The 16,096-nt window shown below is 30.8% G+C and overlaps 1 protein-coding gene across 7 annotated transcripts in view; it reads right to left on the reverse strand.

The window, feature by feature from the left end:
• Nucleotides 1-349: 349 nt before the first annotated feature.
• Nucleotides 350-16,096, reverse strand: part of LOC139502863 (serine-rich adhesin for platelets-like) — a 127,249-nt gene continuing 111,502 nt past the window's right edge. For 5 of the 7 annotated variants that reach the window (XM_071292493.1, XM_071292491.1, XM_071292492.1 and 2 more), the window contains 7 exons: nt 15,482-15,592; nt 14,964-15,056; nt 11,058-14,045; nt 9,922-10,029; nt 8,360-9,349; nt 4,852-4,963; nt 350-4,274 (listed from right to left, as the gene is read on the reverse strand). In XM_071292493.1, the coding sequence (XP_071148594.1) occupies nt 3,619-4,274; nt 4,852-4,963; nt 8,360-9,349; nt 9,922-10,029; nt 11,058-14,045; nt 14,964-15,056; nt 15,482-15,592 (5,058 nt within the window). In that variant the 3' untranslated portion in view covers nt 350-3,618. The remainder of the gene's footprint in view (nt 4,275-4,851; nt 4,964-8,359; nt 9,350-9,921; nt 10,030-11,057; nt 14,046-14,963; nt 15,057-15,481; nt 15,593-16,096) is intronic. The other 2 variants (XM_071292495.1, XM_071292497.1) reach the window with 1 other exon arrangement.

Raw genomic sequence — 16,096 nt, forward strand, 5'->3', positions numbered from 1 at the left:
AGAGAAACAAACACCAATTTTAAAGTCTATCAGTTGACTAGACCTAGGTTTTAAACCCATGACCTCTTGTACTTCATGTGAACTCCAGGTTGACATAACAACAAAGGCTGTATCACATGTTAAAAGTACTATAGCTGTGGGTACCAATTTTCATGGATTGTGGAAGACTTGACGTTTCATGGATATGTAATTTCTTAGTTTTGCCAAAATCTGCATACCTGATAGAAAATTTGTAATTTGTTGAACATATAAACTTGTGGTTCACCTGTACCCAGGAAAAGCATGAAAATTTGTATCCAACGAAAAATGACATATGGTAAAATAATAATCCGTAATATAAAAACAAACATTTATTTTTGAATAATTTATTTTTCATGGCATGTTGGTGACAAGTTTTAATAATTTAATGCAGAGACTAGGTCCAACAAACATCATAAGACAAACTTAATCATAAACATGATTACTATCTCCTAATCATGATTATCTTCTTAACATTAATCTTATACTAAATAATCCTATTGATAATAAATTCATTAACATATTTGATATTTATGGCAAAATCTGGTATGGACCAATGAAAAAAATGTGTATGTGTCTTGTAGCCTACATTGTACTTCATTATTCAAGAAGTCAATATCTTTTTGACGATTCGGAAGCCGAGGAGATCAAACTCTCCATATTAATTCTTTTAGATAAAATAATTCGACCATACTTTAGACTTCAAAGAATATATTCTATTTTTAGATGTTTCCACGATTTCTTTTTGTTTTTAGAAGAATAACCTGAAGACATTCAAAACATGCGCATCAATAAATATGGCATACCTTAATGTTATGCATTATAAATGCACAATAATTTTCACGTATAAATTATCTACCTTTGAGGATTTTTTATTTTTACTTTTAATTGTAGGAATATATTTTTTCTAATTTTTATGTATTTTTTGGCTAACCCCTATAGTGAGTATATTTTCCCTACTTTTAAAAAAACTTTTTCACAAAATTAATCCTAAAGGGCCTTCTTACTAACTGAATACTAATAATTCATTCAAAGTAAAGACTAGAAATAATTCTTTACATATTTATATGACATTAGAAATTTAAGAAAGACCTTATAATCACTAGTAAACATATTCTGAACCGAGACAGCCAGCTCCCACTTAAAAAGACTGAATCATAAATTTGTGTCATGTTTAGTTAATTCAACTTATAAGAATTCAGTACAAATCAGACAACAGTATTATTCAATGATTTTTCTAGTATTCAGTCATCGCTTTTTAGTTATGATTCAAAATGAGCACTTTCAGAGTTTTCAAAATTTGTTTGTCGAGCATTAGTTTAAATTAAAATGCAGGTTTCCTTCATTTATTTTCTATTTGTTGTATTTCCTTTCCTGTATAGAAGAAATTGAGTTAATAGGTTATTTTTATAATTAAATAATAAAAGCTGAAAGAGATTTGTCCTACATTCTGACCTCAATTCAAATATGGTAAATTCTGAAATTTTTGCAATGAATCTTTAATTACATATATATCATGTATATTAACATTTTCAATTTTTGATAGCATTTTTTGTATGCACCAATTCCTGATAAAGTAATAATTAATCTCACATTTTCTCCATTCTTCAACAATATCAAATAATAAATTGTATCACAAAAATTTCAGAATTTACAATGCATAGAATCTTTTATCTTTTTTATTAGTTTTTATCGGTTTTTCTTTTCTGTAGATCTGTGCATACATATTTCAGAAAAATACAATTCCCAATCTATCTTATCTATACATTGCTATATGTACATACAAATATATATATAAAGATAAATAATCTGCACATATTTTTTTTCTATTTGCTGCATCCTGAGTTATCTCCCATCTTAAAAAAAATGAATAAGTTCTCTCCCTTTGATAAATTCAATATGCTTTAAAACTTGCAAAAAAGTTATTGAAATCATAATGTAAACTTTTAATTGCATGTATGCTGAGTATTAAATCTACATAATTCTATCTTAACACTGGAAGACTGATAATCTTACATATACAATTTTGTTTCTGTTTTACTTCAAATGTATTTAACTACTGATACAATATTCTGAAGACATAGACCCTACCTTAGGCCTAACCAAAAACATTTCTCAGGGTCTGTGAAACATAAAACTATTTTCATTGGCCTGATGCTTATTTCATATAATATCTATTGGCCTGTTGGTGTTAAAAACATTTTAAATAAATGAAATGAAATATACATATTACACAAGACCTGTAACAAACTGATGTAATAAAAAATTATATCAAAAACCAGTGTAAAAATCCTATATAAAATGTGTGTACACAAAAAAAGCTTTTCAAACTGATGAAAAAATACAAAATGTCAAAGGTCAAATGAATCCAGGCTGTACAAAATGATAAAAAAATCTTTTGTTCTAAGTTCTTTAGGCTATATGTGTGGTTCCAGTTACCCGACCTAACCTAGTTTACCCCTCCCCCCTTTTTAACTAATTAAAATTCACAGACTTCTGTAATCTGAATTTTTATCAAAAGTATCAGATATGACTAAAATACAACAAATTCTTAACAGAATGCAACAAAATTAACTGAAAACATAACATATCTGTTATATATTTACAACCAAACACATTGAAAATGACAAACTTCCAGTTGGGACATTTATCATACCGTAATCTGACTTGATGTTCACACAATTTTTTTCTGGATTTTCACAATCCTACATAAAAATGAAAAGTTTTTCCTATTGCTGACCTACCAACACTATTTATTTAAAAGATGTAACTAGAACCACACATATAATATTGTTTGGCCTAAGTTTAAAAATTTAACCTTGTACAAATTAAAATAAATTTACATTTATATTTATATTTGCAGTCAATTTCCATTGTATAAAACATGCATTAGGAAAAAATTCCTGACCTTTAAAAAAAACAAAGTCTTTAAACTTCTACTGACAAACTTCAATAGTTCAGTTATTGCATAAAAATCTTCTATATATATTGTACAATAATGTACAGATAAATTATAAACGAACATATGAATATTCATGAGATATGTCCTATGGCACAAAATAACGTTTTTTTTTTCTCTTTGAAAACCTTTGGTATCTTTTTTTTTGGCTTAAATTTTTTTTTAAAATGAAATATGTTCCCCGCCACTTTCAGAGTTCGTATTTATACTATGAACAAATGTACAAACATGAAATAAAACGGAATTAATGGCATAAAAAATACTTTAATAATGAATTTATTAATTTTGACAAATTATCTAAAATATTTGTGACTGGTATTTTTCTGGATAACAAAACCATAGCACTTATATGAGAGGGTATAATTAGCCCTTATCAAAAAACATGAGTTGACCCATTTTTGCTGTAGGCATTAAATGAGTCTTAAAAATTGCATCCTCATTTGTTTTGTGGAATTCATTGGTGATTTTTGGCATTAAATAGGGAAACTTTATTATTTTTATTATTATTCTATTCACAAAAATTTGCCATAAATTTCCTGAGACTGCAGGGTACCCCTAGTCCACTGTTTTCTAACAATATTATATTGTAACTTCAAAAATTATCTCCCTTTTTTCAATACCACATTCTGTTTAATTAGTAGTTACAATTTATCAACAATTCTATTGTTTGTTTTTAAAGACAAAACATGTTCCTGAGATCCTGAATTGAAATGTTTTAAACCTGTAGATTTTATAGAGTTTTCTGGCATTGTTTTGACACTAAACTGCTTAGAAACTTTCCGTTCACTGCTTGAACTTCTGAACTTTGGAATTTTAGATTTTTCCTTTGGAGTCTCTTTGTCTTTTTCCTTTATCTCTTTACTTTTGACCTTCTTCGGAAGCTTGCTATCCTTTTCTTTAGAATTATCTGTAGATTTAGTTGATTTACTTCTTGTGAAATTGAAAAACTTTTTTTCCGGTTTTTGAAGTTTACTTTTATTATCTGTAATCCCTTTAATATCCTGACACTTTTCCTCTTTTGTTTGAGAATTTTCAGATTCCAATTGTTTTTGTTCTTGAACAGGAAGTGATTTGTTTTCTGGTCCCTTATTGGTCAATTCTGTTTGTGGACACTGAGACACTGTATTTGATTGGCTGATTGTTAAACCTGTCATCTGCTGCTGAAGAGGATCAGCAGGAATCTCATCCAGGAAATCAAAGGCTGCTACTGCTTCTTCTTCTGGTTCCCCATATCGAACAAAAAACTGAGACAGGTCTACAGCTGATCTGGTACCTGTGGATCGGACTGGTCCTTTGTCTGGAAAAAATTTACATCAATTATATCATTATGTTGCTAAGGCCAAAAAAACTAATATGGTTGTTTCGTATTACATCTTTGAAAAAAAAAATTTGAGGGACATTCTGACTTTAACAGTGCTTATTGTAAAATGACCAAAAAAAAAACCTTTAGGGTAGGCTATTTTTAGCTTAAAAAATAGGGTGGGTATTGTAATAAGAAACATGCATATTTTTTTAATTGGCAGAATGAAACTAAAAACTTAGTATATTTTTCTATTTATGTGTGTTTCCAAAGAAGAAAACAAATGTATTGTTGAAGATTTAAGTTATTTTAACTTCTGCTGATTTGAAATGAAATGAAAAACTAGTAGATGATTGACAAAGAGCCACAAAAAATAAATTGTAATACTGTAAATCGACTTGTCTTAGCAGATACGTCTCACATTAACCCCATTCCAACTGATCTTTCATATTTTCACTTGTTCTGTGCTTCAAAGAATATAATAGAATTGTTTTACAACTTTTTTTTAACCCAATGTCTTTTCTATCCAGTAGGAACAAATTTTATACAAATCTACCAATATATTCTTACTAACCTCCACCTAGGAGTCGAGAGCACATCACATGATCTACACCAATGTTATCATCTAGGCTGTCCATGCTAGCTCCGCTTAAATGAACCATGGCATCCAACATAGCTGCTCTCACCTACAACCAAAAAGAAATTTATTTGTACTTAAAATTAAGTTTAACATTTTCTTTACACATGTCATGTTTTTATTGGTGATTGTTTTAAGTTTTGACACTTACATGTAAACAAAACAACCAAGGAAATCTTGATTAATAAAAATAACACAATAAATTTGTTGCTTCTGAATCCCTAGCATTAAGAAAGCTACCCCTCCCCTCCAAAAAAAATTGATACCCAAATGTATGAGGATATGACAAATTTCCTAAGATTCCTAAAGAGAAACTGTTGTTAAGGATGTTACATTGTACATATAGGGGCACCTGTCTATTGTTAAGGATGTTACATTGTACATATAGGGGCACCTGTCTATTGTTAAGGATGTTACATTGTACATATAGGGGCACCTGTCTATTGTTAAATGTTGACCTCTAGATGTCTTTTGCTTGTTTGTGATGTTGGATTATTGTTACATTGACGTATACAAGACATCTTCTTCATATTTTTTTCTTCATTGTTTCATTGACGTATACAGGACATCATTTAACAATTCTTTTTATTTTTCTCCTCTTTGAATATTATCTAAGAAGGATTTTCAAACAAAATTGAATTCTAAATAAGATAGCATATTCACCCTGAAGATAAATGATAACCACCGCAATAAAAGGCACATATTCGTACATGTATAAATAAATATGGTAAAATGTTTGAAGCACAATCGTTTTTGGCAAATAATTGTCCAAAAAAATCATTATCTTCTTTAGTTTTGTCAAATATGTGGTTTAATTGAATTCATTTGGCTAAGATCATTTTTTTCTAAGAGTCAATAAAACCACATATTTACCACATCAAAAGACAATAATTGTATGTCATCATTCATAATCAAAAAATGAACATCACCAAAAAAATATATAAATAAAAAACTTAACTAAAAACAATGCCAATGGTCATATTTTTAATAACAATTTCAAGTTAATTTCAGTAAACTATAATTTACAATTGACCAAATGAAATTCCAAAAAGTGTTATTATTTGAAAAATTTAATTCATAATTTCAAAATAAAATTTCAAGCTTTTATCAGAGAACAATTTATTAAAAATTAATGAAAAAAATTCCCAAAAGTGTATTAAAAATAAAGCTATGCTTAGCTTCAAATTTAATGAATTATAAACATATAAACAGTTAGCTTTTAATAAAAAAATAAGAAAAAGTAAAATGAAGAAAGCTTACCCTAATTGTACCAATTCAAATATAAATCTTAATATGATTAAAGATCATTGTAGATGACATTTGTGAAATCCCTTCTTAGCAACAGGAACTGACTAAATACAGGTCTGAGTCATCTGACTGACATGCAATTTGACTTTTTAACTTTTTGAAATATACATTTATAAACACACATGTAACTAACTCCTCGGAGTGTGAATAAATTAGTATTGAAATTATTTTCAATTTTCTATTTATGCCTAAGGATAAAATTGTGGTGAAAATTGCATAAATGCATTACATGTATATATGCTAAGTGTTTTCCAATGTTGAGAGATGAAATTTTCATCTGTATTTGTATTCTGAATTCAAATCAATTGTCAAGTTTTGTAACCTTTTAAAGAACAATATTTGTTTGTGTTAAAGTTATCTTATGATAAATTGATATATGAAAATTAAATTATCAATTGGCTTAAGGCTGCAATTGTGCAACACCTGCATGTAACATGCATTTAAGTGTATACTAACAAATAAAAACACCAAAAGTCCCTCCCTTTTAACATTTCAGATTTAAAATCGAACTCACAAAATATTGTTATAACATAATCCTGTAATCTTTCAAGAATTGGGAAGTACCAGGTTTTTTATTTGTAATATTTTAGACATGAGAAATATAAGCCTGTAATCTTTCAAGAAGTCCAAGTTTTTTTACTTAAGATATTTCAGACATGTAAAATACATGTATAAAATGAGCAAATTGTAACATGTATAGGAGAATTATCAACCATTCTGCTATTAGAGGGCCTAACATTTTCCATGGATGATTTTTTACTTGATATATTTTAGAAATGAAAAATAAAAAATGTGCAGCTTTTGTAGGATATTTATCTATGAAATCAAATAAATTTGTGCTAAAGATGGAGTTTTAATTTTTTCATGGACGTTTTTTTCAATATTTCAGACATCTGAAATTTAAATTTCACATTTGTATGAGACTAATCATGGTTACTTTTTGCTACAAAAGGGACATTACATTTTTCCTGAGTGTTTTTTTTATTGAGATATTTTAGATATGTGAAAAATGAAATGTGCAGATTTTATAACTTACGGTACAAGAATTACCTATGAAATCAATAACATTTGTCTAAAAATGGGGCATTATATCTTTCATGTTTAACAGTTGATATATTTTGAGATATTAAGACATGTGAAATGTAAACATGGTAAAAGGTGCAGATTTTGTAACTAGTGTATGGGAATTACAAGTACATGTATTTACGAAACCAAATAAAACATTAAGCTATTAATGGGGGCATCACCTTTTTCGTAGATTTCCTGGTACACCAGGATGTTTAATGTAACACACTTGTAAAGACATAATTAAGTAATTTGTTTCTTGAAGACTCTCAAACCGCAAATTAGACACATCCATTAAGTTTTAATACATATAAACATGATAAATAAAAAAAAAAGATGGTTAAACGTGGATGAGAATTTTACATAACATACCATCAAAATTGGTATCAATGAAAATTTTGTTGCTGCAATTTATTATACATGTATAATCACAATTTGTATTCTGTTGGTGTTATGTGGTGTATGTTTTAGTGATGAAATGAATTTTAGAAATAAATTTAAATTATTTACAGTAAATACAGAAATTCTTTGTGGTGTTTTTGGTTTCACAAGAATAAAAATTATTTTTTAGCATTTATAAGTTTGATAGCTTTATATCATCAAAGATATAACCAATTTGGGTCAGAGAAAACAGGTTGATTATACATAAACTGCACTTACATTACTGTGGATTAATTTATTTTCGAGGGTTTCAATCTGCGTGGATTAAGGAAAACTTGCATGTTTGTGGATATTTAGTTTTATGGTTTAGCAGACGTCTGTATTCATTCCTATTGAAAATTTGTTATTTGTTGAACATTTAATTTCATTGTTCATCTCTACCCATAAAATCCACGATAATTGGTATACAACAAATAATAATGTACCCATAGTATGTTATGATGATAAATAAATGTGTTTGCATTTTTGGTATTTAGCTGAATTTTGTTTCCCAATGACCTTAGATCTGCTTTGAATAACATTCTGACATCAAACAACAATCACTTTTTTTTAAATTGTGATGTCAAAGATTACGTAATGGCAGACAAATCCGCATACAAGTGTAAATTCGTCTTTTAATTGATATATTTACCTGTGGATCAGACATCTTGTTATCTTCAGTTCTCTCCCTTGATCTATAAATAGAACCAATCCTTTCCTCTGTTCCATTTGCCTTGCTCTCATGATTGATTTTAGAAAGATGTCCATCACTATGGTGTCTTACATGACCTTCACCTCTTAGTTTTTTCAGTGCTTTCTGTTTACTGTAACTGTCGCATGGCTGAGGACCATTTTTACCTCTCTGAATTGGAGATTTACTTTGAGGTGGAGTTACTGTTCTTGATTCTTCATATTTGTGAATTTCTTCCTCCTCTTTGATTGGAGCTTGGAATTGACGAACATCTATTTTTTCGTCAGCAAAGTTTCCGTAAAATTCAAATTCATCATTACAGGAAGTATCATCTGCATATTCATTAATCCACTCGGCACAAGCACCTGTATCAGAAAACGGAGACGCACCCATAATGAGCTCACCTCCGCATGGTGTCAAATAAAATTCATCATCCTCAACCCATTGATAACCGTCACCATGGAAATCAGAATTTGGTGATATAAACATGTGGGAATGGTCTTCGTTAGATTCAGCATCAGAATCACAGCTATCCACACCGGTCAAGCTCTGCTGTAAGGCATTCACAGTTTTCGAAAGACTTTGAAGTTGTCGAGAAATTTCATCAAATTCTTCAGTATTTTTAGCTTTTGTACATTGTCTACAATTTAAAGGATCTTTGCAGTTAACACACTGTGGCTCATCAATTAAAATTTGGTCAGATTCACCTTCATTACTTCCCGAAAATAAACTACGATTTGATCCTACCATACACAGACTGTAGTAATCACTTCTAAACTTGGAAGGCTTTTCCCCCATTGGACTAGATTCTTTACTGGATTGTCTACCCTTATCTTCTCCTCTCTCTTCATTAGACGAAAAATTAGCCTCATTTTCATGGTAATTTGAAGAGAAAGAATCTTCAGGGAAATCACATTGGTTTTTGAATGGAGCTGGTTGGTTGAACTTTGACTGAAAATAGATTGATACAATGTAAAATTACCATGTTTAATTTTCATAAAAATTTTGTCAACTTTTACCTGTTGACAAAATTTATACATTTTAAGAAATTTGAACCACACAATTTGCAGGAAAAATTTCTTTAGATGTACAGCAGTTTGACAAACAATAATTCTAATCATTGAGAAGCTTGATTTCTATTAGGTAGTAATTAGTGTGTAATTTAAACATTCTTCTGATTTTTAAAGAGTTAACTTCCTTATGTGTTCTGTATCCACTATAAGTTTTTTATGTTGTTTCTTTTTTCCCTGTTTATTTTTAGGGTGGTGGTTGTTGTTATTCCATTTATGTTAATGAAAAAAAAAAGTCTTTGATCAAAACTATACAATTTTCCCAAGGTCAATAAATATTTAATTGTTCAAAAATGTAAGGGAAGTCTGTCAACATGGTCAATCGAAGAAAAAGGTTTATTTTACATTTATCAAATAATTAATTTTGTATTCAAAATAAGGCCCCCAAAAATGCTTGTTGTTCCCCATAAGGATGTACCAGCTAGTTTTGTGGTGTTCTTTTTTTAAACCTACCTCAAAAGACTGTGCCAGGTAGTTTTGTCTTTGTTTCTTTGCCAGAAGTTGATCAAAGCTGTAATTTTGGAGATCATCATCTGACTCACTGTCAACTGAATGGGCAAGCTGTAAAACAAATATTGTTCTTTGGTAACAATGTACAATGTCTACAATTTTTAACATTCTGAACTTGAGGTAATTTAAATCATGTTTCGATAAAGTTATAGATTTTATTTTGCCAAACATCAAAATTGCTTGATGTACAGTCCTATAACAATTGAGAGAAGTTAAAGAAAATAGATTTATTTAATGTGTAAATCAAAGCATTCATTCTCTTTATTTGAACTTTGGTGGATAGTTGTCTCATTGACAATCCTATACCACATAGAATCATATTCAAAACAGTGTAGCTGTGGCCATTGATTGACACATTAAAATCATCCATTGACTGGGACAGATTATGTGACATTTGTCTATCACGACCACTGCTCACTATGTACTTTCTAAAGACACTTAAACTGTGGGGTCACCAAAGGTTCTCAACACCTAAATAAAGTAATTCGAAAAACTAATCAGGAATAATACGATATTTGATTTATATCAATAATATAAATCAAAACATAAAGGTTACGCCTGAATATTTTTTCGAATTATCTTATTATTAAAGGCGTTAAGAACCTTTGGTGACCCCACAGTTTAAATTCTATAATAAGTAAGTAGTGATCAGTGGTCGTTACAGACACATGTTCACCTTATCTGTCCCAGTCAATGAATGAATTTAATGCGTCAATCAATGGCCACAGCTACACTGTTTTGAATATGATTCTATCCTTATTTTATAACCACTCTACCAGATCAATTGTATTGTTAATGTACTGCAGCTGTTTAAACAAAGGGGAAGCATGATATCCCTTTTTGAAGTCAGGAAAAGAGAAACTTATGGACAAGGTAGTTGACGGTCAAGATTGTTTGAAAAATTGCTGCAAAAGATGCTGCTACCATATGAATTTTTTCCGAAGGTATTGCTTTTCCTTTGAAAATCACCCCTCCAAAAAAATTAATAGGGTTGACGTTTTAGCCACAAAAAAATTAGAGTCGGTCAGTTGACTGGAAACATATATTTTTTTGGCCTAACCAAGATTTAATCAACATACCTGTTTTAGAATATGCTCCTTGACAATATCTTGCACTCTATCATTGACGTTAATCTCATTAATCAATGATTGACGACAACTTCTACGCAATGTTGGCGCTAGCTTCATGTTTGCTAATATCTCTGTTTTTGTATTAAGACCTGATAGAGACACTGATCTCTCTAATGCTTTTCCAGAACTGATATTGCCAATGTCTTTAAAATTGTCAACAGACTGCCTCTTTGATATTTCAGCAAGATCAGAATCAGACAAAAATCTACACAATCCCAAAGTGGATGACCAGTAATGCTTAGTTGTGGAAGTTTCAAAAAGCTGTAGATTTGATATTTGGTCTTTTTTCAAAATTTGCTTTCTAACAGGAAAATCTAATAATTTTTCATTAGAAGCTCCCGACATTTCTCCATAGTCTTCTTTTTCTTCTGGAATGTCCGAAAGAAAGTTCTCTTCACTGTCATTTAACATGTGATATATAGAATTTCTGTCTGATGTCATGTGGCTTCTGGAAGTTGATGTCACATGATCAGAACTCAAAGTCACATGATCAAGTTTTGAGACATAATGATCTTGTTCCTTTAAATTTGTTCTATCCTCAATTTGTTGCTTATTTTGTGAATATTTATTATCCTTGTCCAAGAGATCTGCGGTATCATTTTGATGCAAAGAATCGGTCACTTGATGAGAGTTGTTTCCCCATGACGATGACCTATTTTTAGATTCAGTCTGGTCAATTTCAGTAACATTAAGTTGAACATCATCACCAAGAGATCTGCGGTTTAAAGTTTTTTCATTGTGCCCTAATTTACTATCAACGGAAAATGATTTACGGAGAGGAAATCTTTTACAAGTATCATTTTGTTTTTGACATTCAGCTTCAAACATTTGTTTCATAGCTTTAACTCTTCCTAATGAATTATACCCTCCATTTTTATCTTGCATGTTTGGTGAGGAACGTTTTGGAGAATTTGAATTCACAACAGATGTGTCCAATGGAGAAGTCCCACAATTAACAAATTTGTGACTAGAATCCGTAACATGCATGACAGTCATATCGTTTCTAACCTGAAAATCGTTTCGGAATATAGCATCTCTTTTTAATGAAGAATCACTAAATTTTTCTAACATTTCTGGTTGAATATCACTAGACATAGTTGAATATCCATCATCTTTACTTCCCGATCTTTCCACTTTTTCATTTTTCACGCTTTCGAAACTTGAATCAGAGGACATGTATTTATGAGTCTGATTAACAGTTTGTTCAGCGATAACACTGACTGAATGAATAGCATCAACATTATCAAACACCCCAGTTTTGAATTCATGAGGTCTCAATAAGCTCAGTTCTTGGTGAGTTGAGAGCATTTTGTTACGTAATCCAGGGGATTGTATACCCATTATAATTCCAGGCGAGCGGCGGCCAGCTATTGGAGGTTTTTTAGGAATAGGAGGTGGAGGTCCTCTTTTCCTATTTAGAGAGTTAACATTTGAATTATCAATATTTTTTACAACAATCACCTCTCTATAAATATCCTTGTCCCTAGCCTCAGTTTGAGAACAGAATGATTTTTCACTCACGGTAGGTGTTAGTTCCTGTGACGATTTCAACTGGGTCTTTTCCGACAAGGAACCAGACATACTTCCACTTTCACTACTTCCTGATTTATTGCGAGCTTTGTACAGTTTTAACTGGTACTGTCTTGCAAATTGTGGGGACCAGTTTTCATCACTTTCACTACTACTCAAGCTTGAAGAACTATATCCATGTTTTATGTTATTTTTGTCTTTGGAATTCAACACAAGTGACGAAGGTCGATTTGGTTGTTTTGTTTTATTAGAATGTGGTAATGAACTTCTACGTCTATGTGATCGTGGACTTTTTATTTTATTCTTTTGTTCACTATATTCCGTATCCTTAACAATATCTGGCTTGCCACGTAAACTAGAAAATATTGATTTCTCCTTCTTTTTTCTAGCTTTTTCCTTTTTCTTTTCTTCAGCTTGCATAAATTGTGGAGTTTCAAAAAAAGCAAATTTTTCCGCAGTAAAGTCTGCATCTAATAATGTATCTGTATCGTCGTCATCATCTAAAATTTCGTTAATTGAAATCGTTGATCCGTTACTACATCCTGAGATTGGACGATTAATATCACTATCCTCGTCACTATAATCATAAAAATACTGGCCGTTTGGAAATGATGGTACTCTAGCTGGCTGATTATTTGTGGGAGTTACTTCCCTTAGTTTTGTATTTATATCAGACTGAGTACTAGTTTGATGGAGTTTCGATACAGATGATCCCTGAGTTTTTATAGATGGTACAGTTTTAGGCACTCTTGAGTTAGAACTACCATGAGTTAATTGTCCTGAGTTTTTTCTGCCTGAGTTGTGTTCTGTCTTTTTCTGAGGAAGTCGACTTTGTGATCCCATGGATTGAGGTAGTGATGATTGAGATTTACTCGTCTTTTTAGTTGGTATACTTGACGAACTTGAAGACTTTTGTAATTTTGAATTCAATTTACTTGGTGATTTACTCAATTCAGTCCTTGTAGGCTTGGAACCAGTTTTAGACTGGTTTACATTAGTAACAGCTTTATTGATATGATCTGGTTGAGACAGGCTTCTTCGTTTAACACTTGAATCTGATTGGTTAATTTGTACAGCAGTTTCTATCTGATTGGCTGATACATTTGAAGAACTCTGAGAAATTTTACCAGGAGGGACAATTTTACTTTTCCCTAATGATGCATTCGTTGAATTAGATCTATAAGTCCTGATTTTACTTCCTGTATTTAACGATGACGTGGAAGAGCTTCGTTGTTTGGCTTTTTCACTTGCACGCTCTACGACACTAATATGCTTCATCTTCGGACTAGAATTCGTTGCAGGAAATTCTGTTTCTATTTTTGTCCTACACTTTCCATTGTCACAATTAGTTCCACAGTTTGGTGAATTACATTTGTTATTGGTCAGAGTATTACAGTCTTCAAATGCCTGAAAATAGCATAAAAAAGATTAGAAACACAGACCTCTGTAAAGACAGTCAAATAACAAATCTTATCAATGAAAAAAAAAAGAAAAAAGAAAAAAGATACCAAACTTTTAGTTGGTTGTATGAAGTAAACGTACTGTGCAAGACTTTCATAAGATGTTAAGGTCAGTAAATAACAAAGTATTGGTAGAAGAAGTATTATTTAAATTTTCTATTTTTTCAATCTATTTTTTTATTTTTTTTATTATTATTGTATGACCTCAATCTCAGTCATATCTGTAATTTAATTTAAGTGATATTTTTCGCCACTTATCATGGATTTGGCTATTCTCTGTTTCGTGCTGTTTAAATATTTTTTTGTCTGGAGCATACCAGATGAAGATTATTCCAGGTACATGTGTCATGTGGTTTAACTCGCAAAAGGCTGATTTCGTTTGTTAAATAAATCTTTTCACTCTATTTGCATAATGTAAAATGAATGAACTTACAGGACAAATAATACTACCGACTAGCATTGTGTATCATGTTACCGTACTTTGAGCTGTGGAAGCAACCTCAGCCACCAACAAAAATAAACTAACTTCAAAGCCAACTAAAGTGGATTCATTTATTTTCGTTTGTATTAATTTTTCATTGATTGAAAAAAACTTGTGTTTTACGTGGATATTTGATTTCGTGGATAAGCAATCTCTGTAAACATTAAGCCTTTAAGATTTGTAGTTCGTTGAATATTTAAATTAGGGGTTCATCTATATTGACAAATCCACAAAAATTGGAATCCAAAGAAAAATAATGAATCCGCAGTAACTAAATAACTTATTCAACACATTAAGGGAAAATAGCTGTCTGCCAGCTACCCAATAAATAGTAAAACCAATGACTGAAATAAAGTGTACCAAACCAAATAAATAATAACATACATTGTCTGAACTGGGTAGAGAGTCTGTGCTTGTGGAAGGGTGATGCATAAGTGCAGTGGACTGTACAATACTATGTGATGTGGACGTGATGTGCTGAAATACAAAACATAGAAGTGAGAGTGTGTAGTCAATGGTATTGGTATATGTGTAAGTGTGTAATGCTAAGGGCATTTGTGCAATTAAACCAGGAATTCATTTAGCTATGGCAATACACCTTATCGCTAATCCCGGCTGACCCGGCCGCTTTAACTTTTGACGTCAACAACAATCACTTTTCCATTGGGGCATCAGATATTTTGCTTTATGACGTCAAAATTTTACGGGAACCTGTATGATATCCAGTAATGGCGGACAAATAGCGATAAGGTGTATATAAATAAGCAAAAACTTTGAATTAAATAATGCAATGTTGCTATATGTTGTAAAAACAATATTCATGGTGACATTTGTTGAACTCATGAATGCTGAGAAGTTGAGGACAAAGTTTTCTGAATAGGAGGGAAATGTAACATACATACCATAGTTTCTACAGATACAGATGATGATGGTGGAAGACTACAAACACTATTGTAATACCCTGTACTCTCACATAGTGTACTGGTAGATACTGTCTGGCTGGGTGGTAGAGACTATAAAATAAAAATAAATTTGTTGAATCATGTTTTCATTCTTGAGATACTTTGTATAAAAAAACAAGCAAATATACAAAAAAAGTTTTTGAATCAATGTTAATCCGTCAGCCATCACTTAGCCAACCCCTTTAATTAAATCTTGTGGTCAAAATATGTATGTTCTTTAACAATACACAAGGTCTATAATACCTTATGTTATACTCAAAATCATCCTGAAGCATAAAGTTTTATGTGAATGAATTCATCAAAGACATAAAAAGCTTTCAAAGACCTGCCATCAACATAAAATCCCTAATGAACAAGTATTTAAATTTGTGGTTTTCCATTTCACCTAAAATTACAATCTCAAGAATATAATGAACCAGCGGTGGTTCACAATACAAGCTACATATATGGAATTTTTCTATAATTGACCTTTAAAAGATGTCATCAGCAAAGTTTTCAAAGAAAATAAAGATTGACACTGTGCAATAAAATAATTGTATTTAATAAAAAAAAAAA

Source organism: Mytilus edulis, chromosome 14, assembly GCF_963676685.1.
Source record: "Mytilus edulis chromosome 14, xbMytEdul2.2, whole genome shotgun sequence".
Classification (NCBI taxonomy): domain Eukaryota; kingdom Metazoa; phylum Mollusca; class Bivalvia; order Mytilida; family Mytilidae; genus Mytilus; species Mytilus edulis.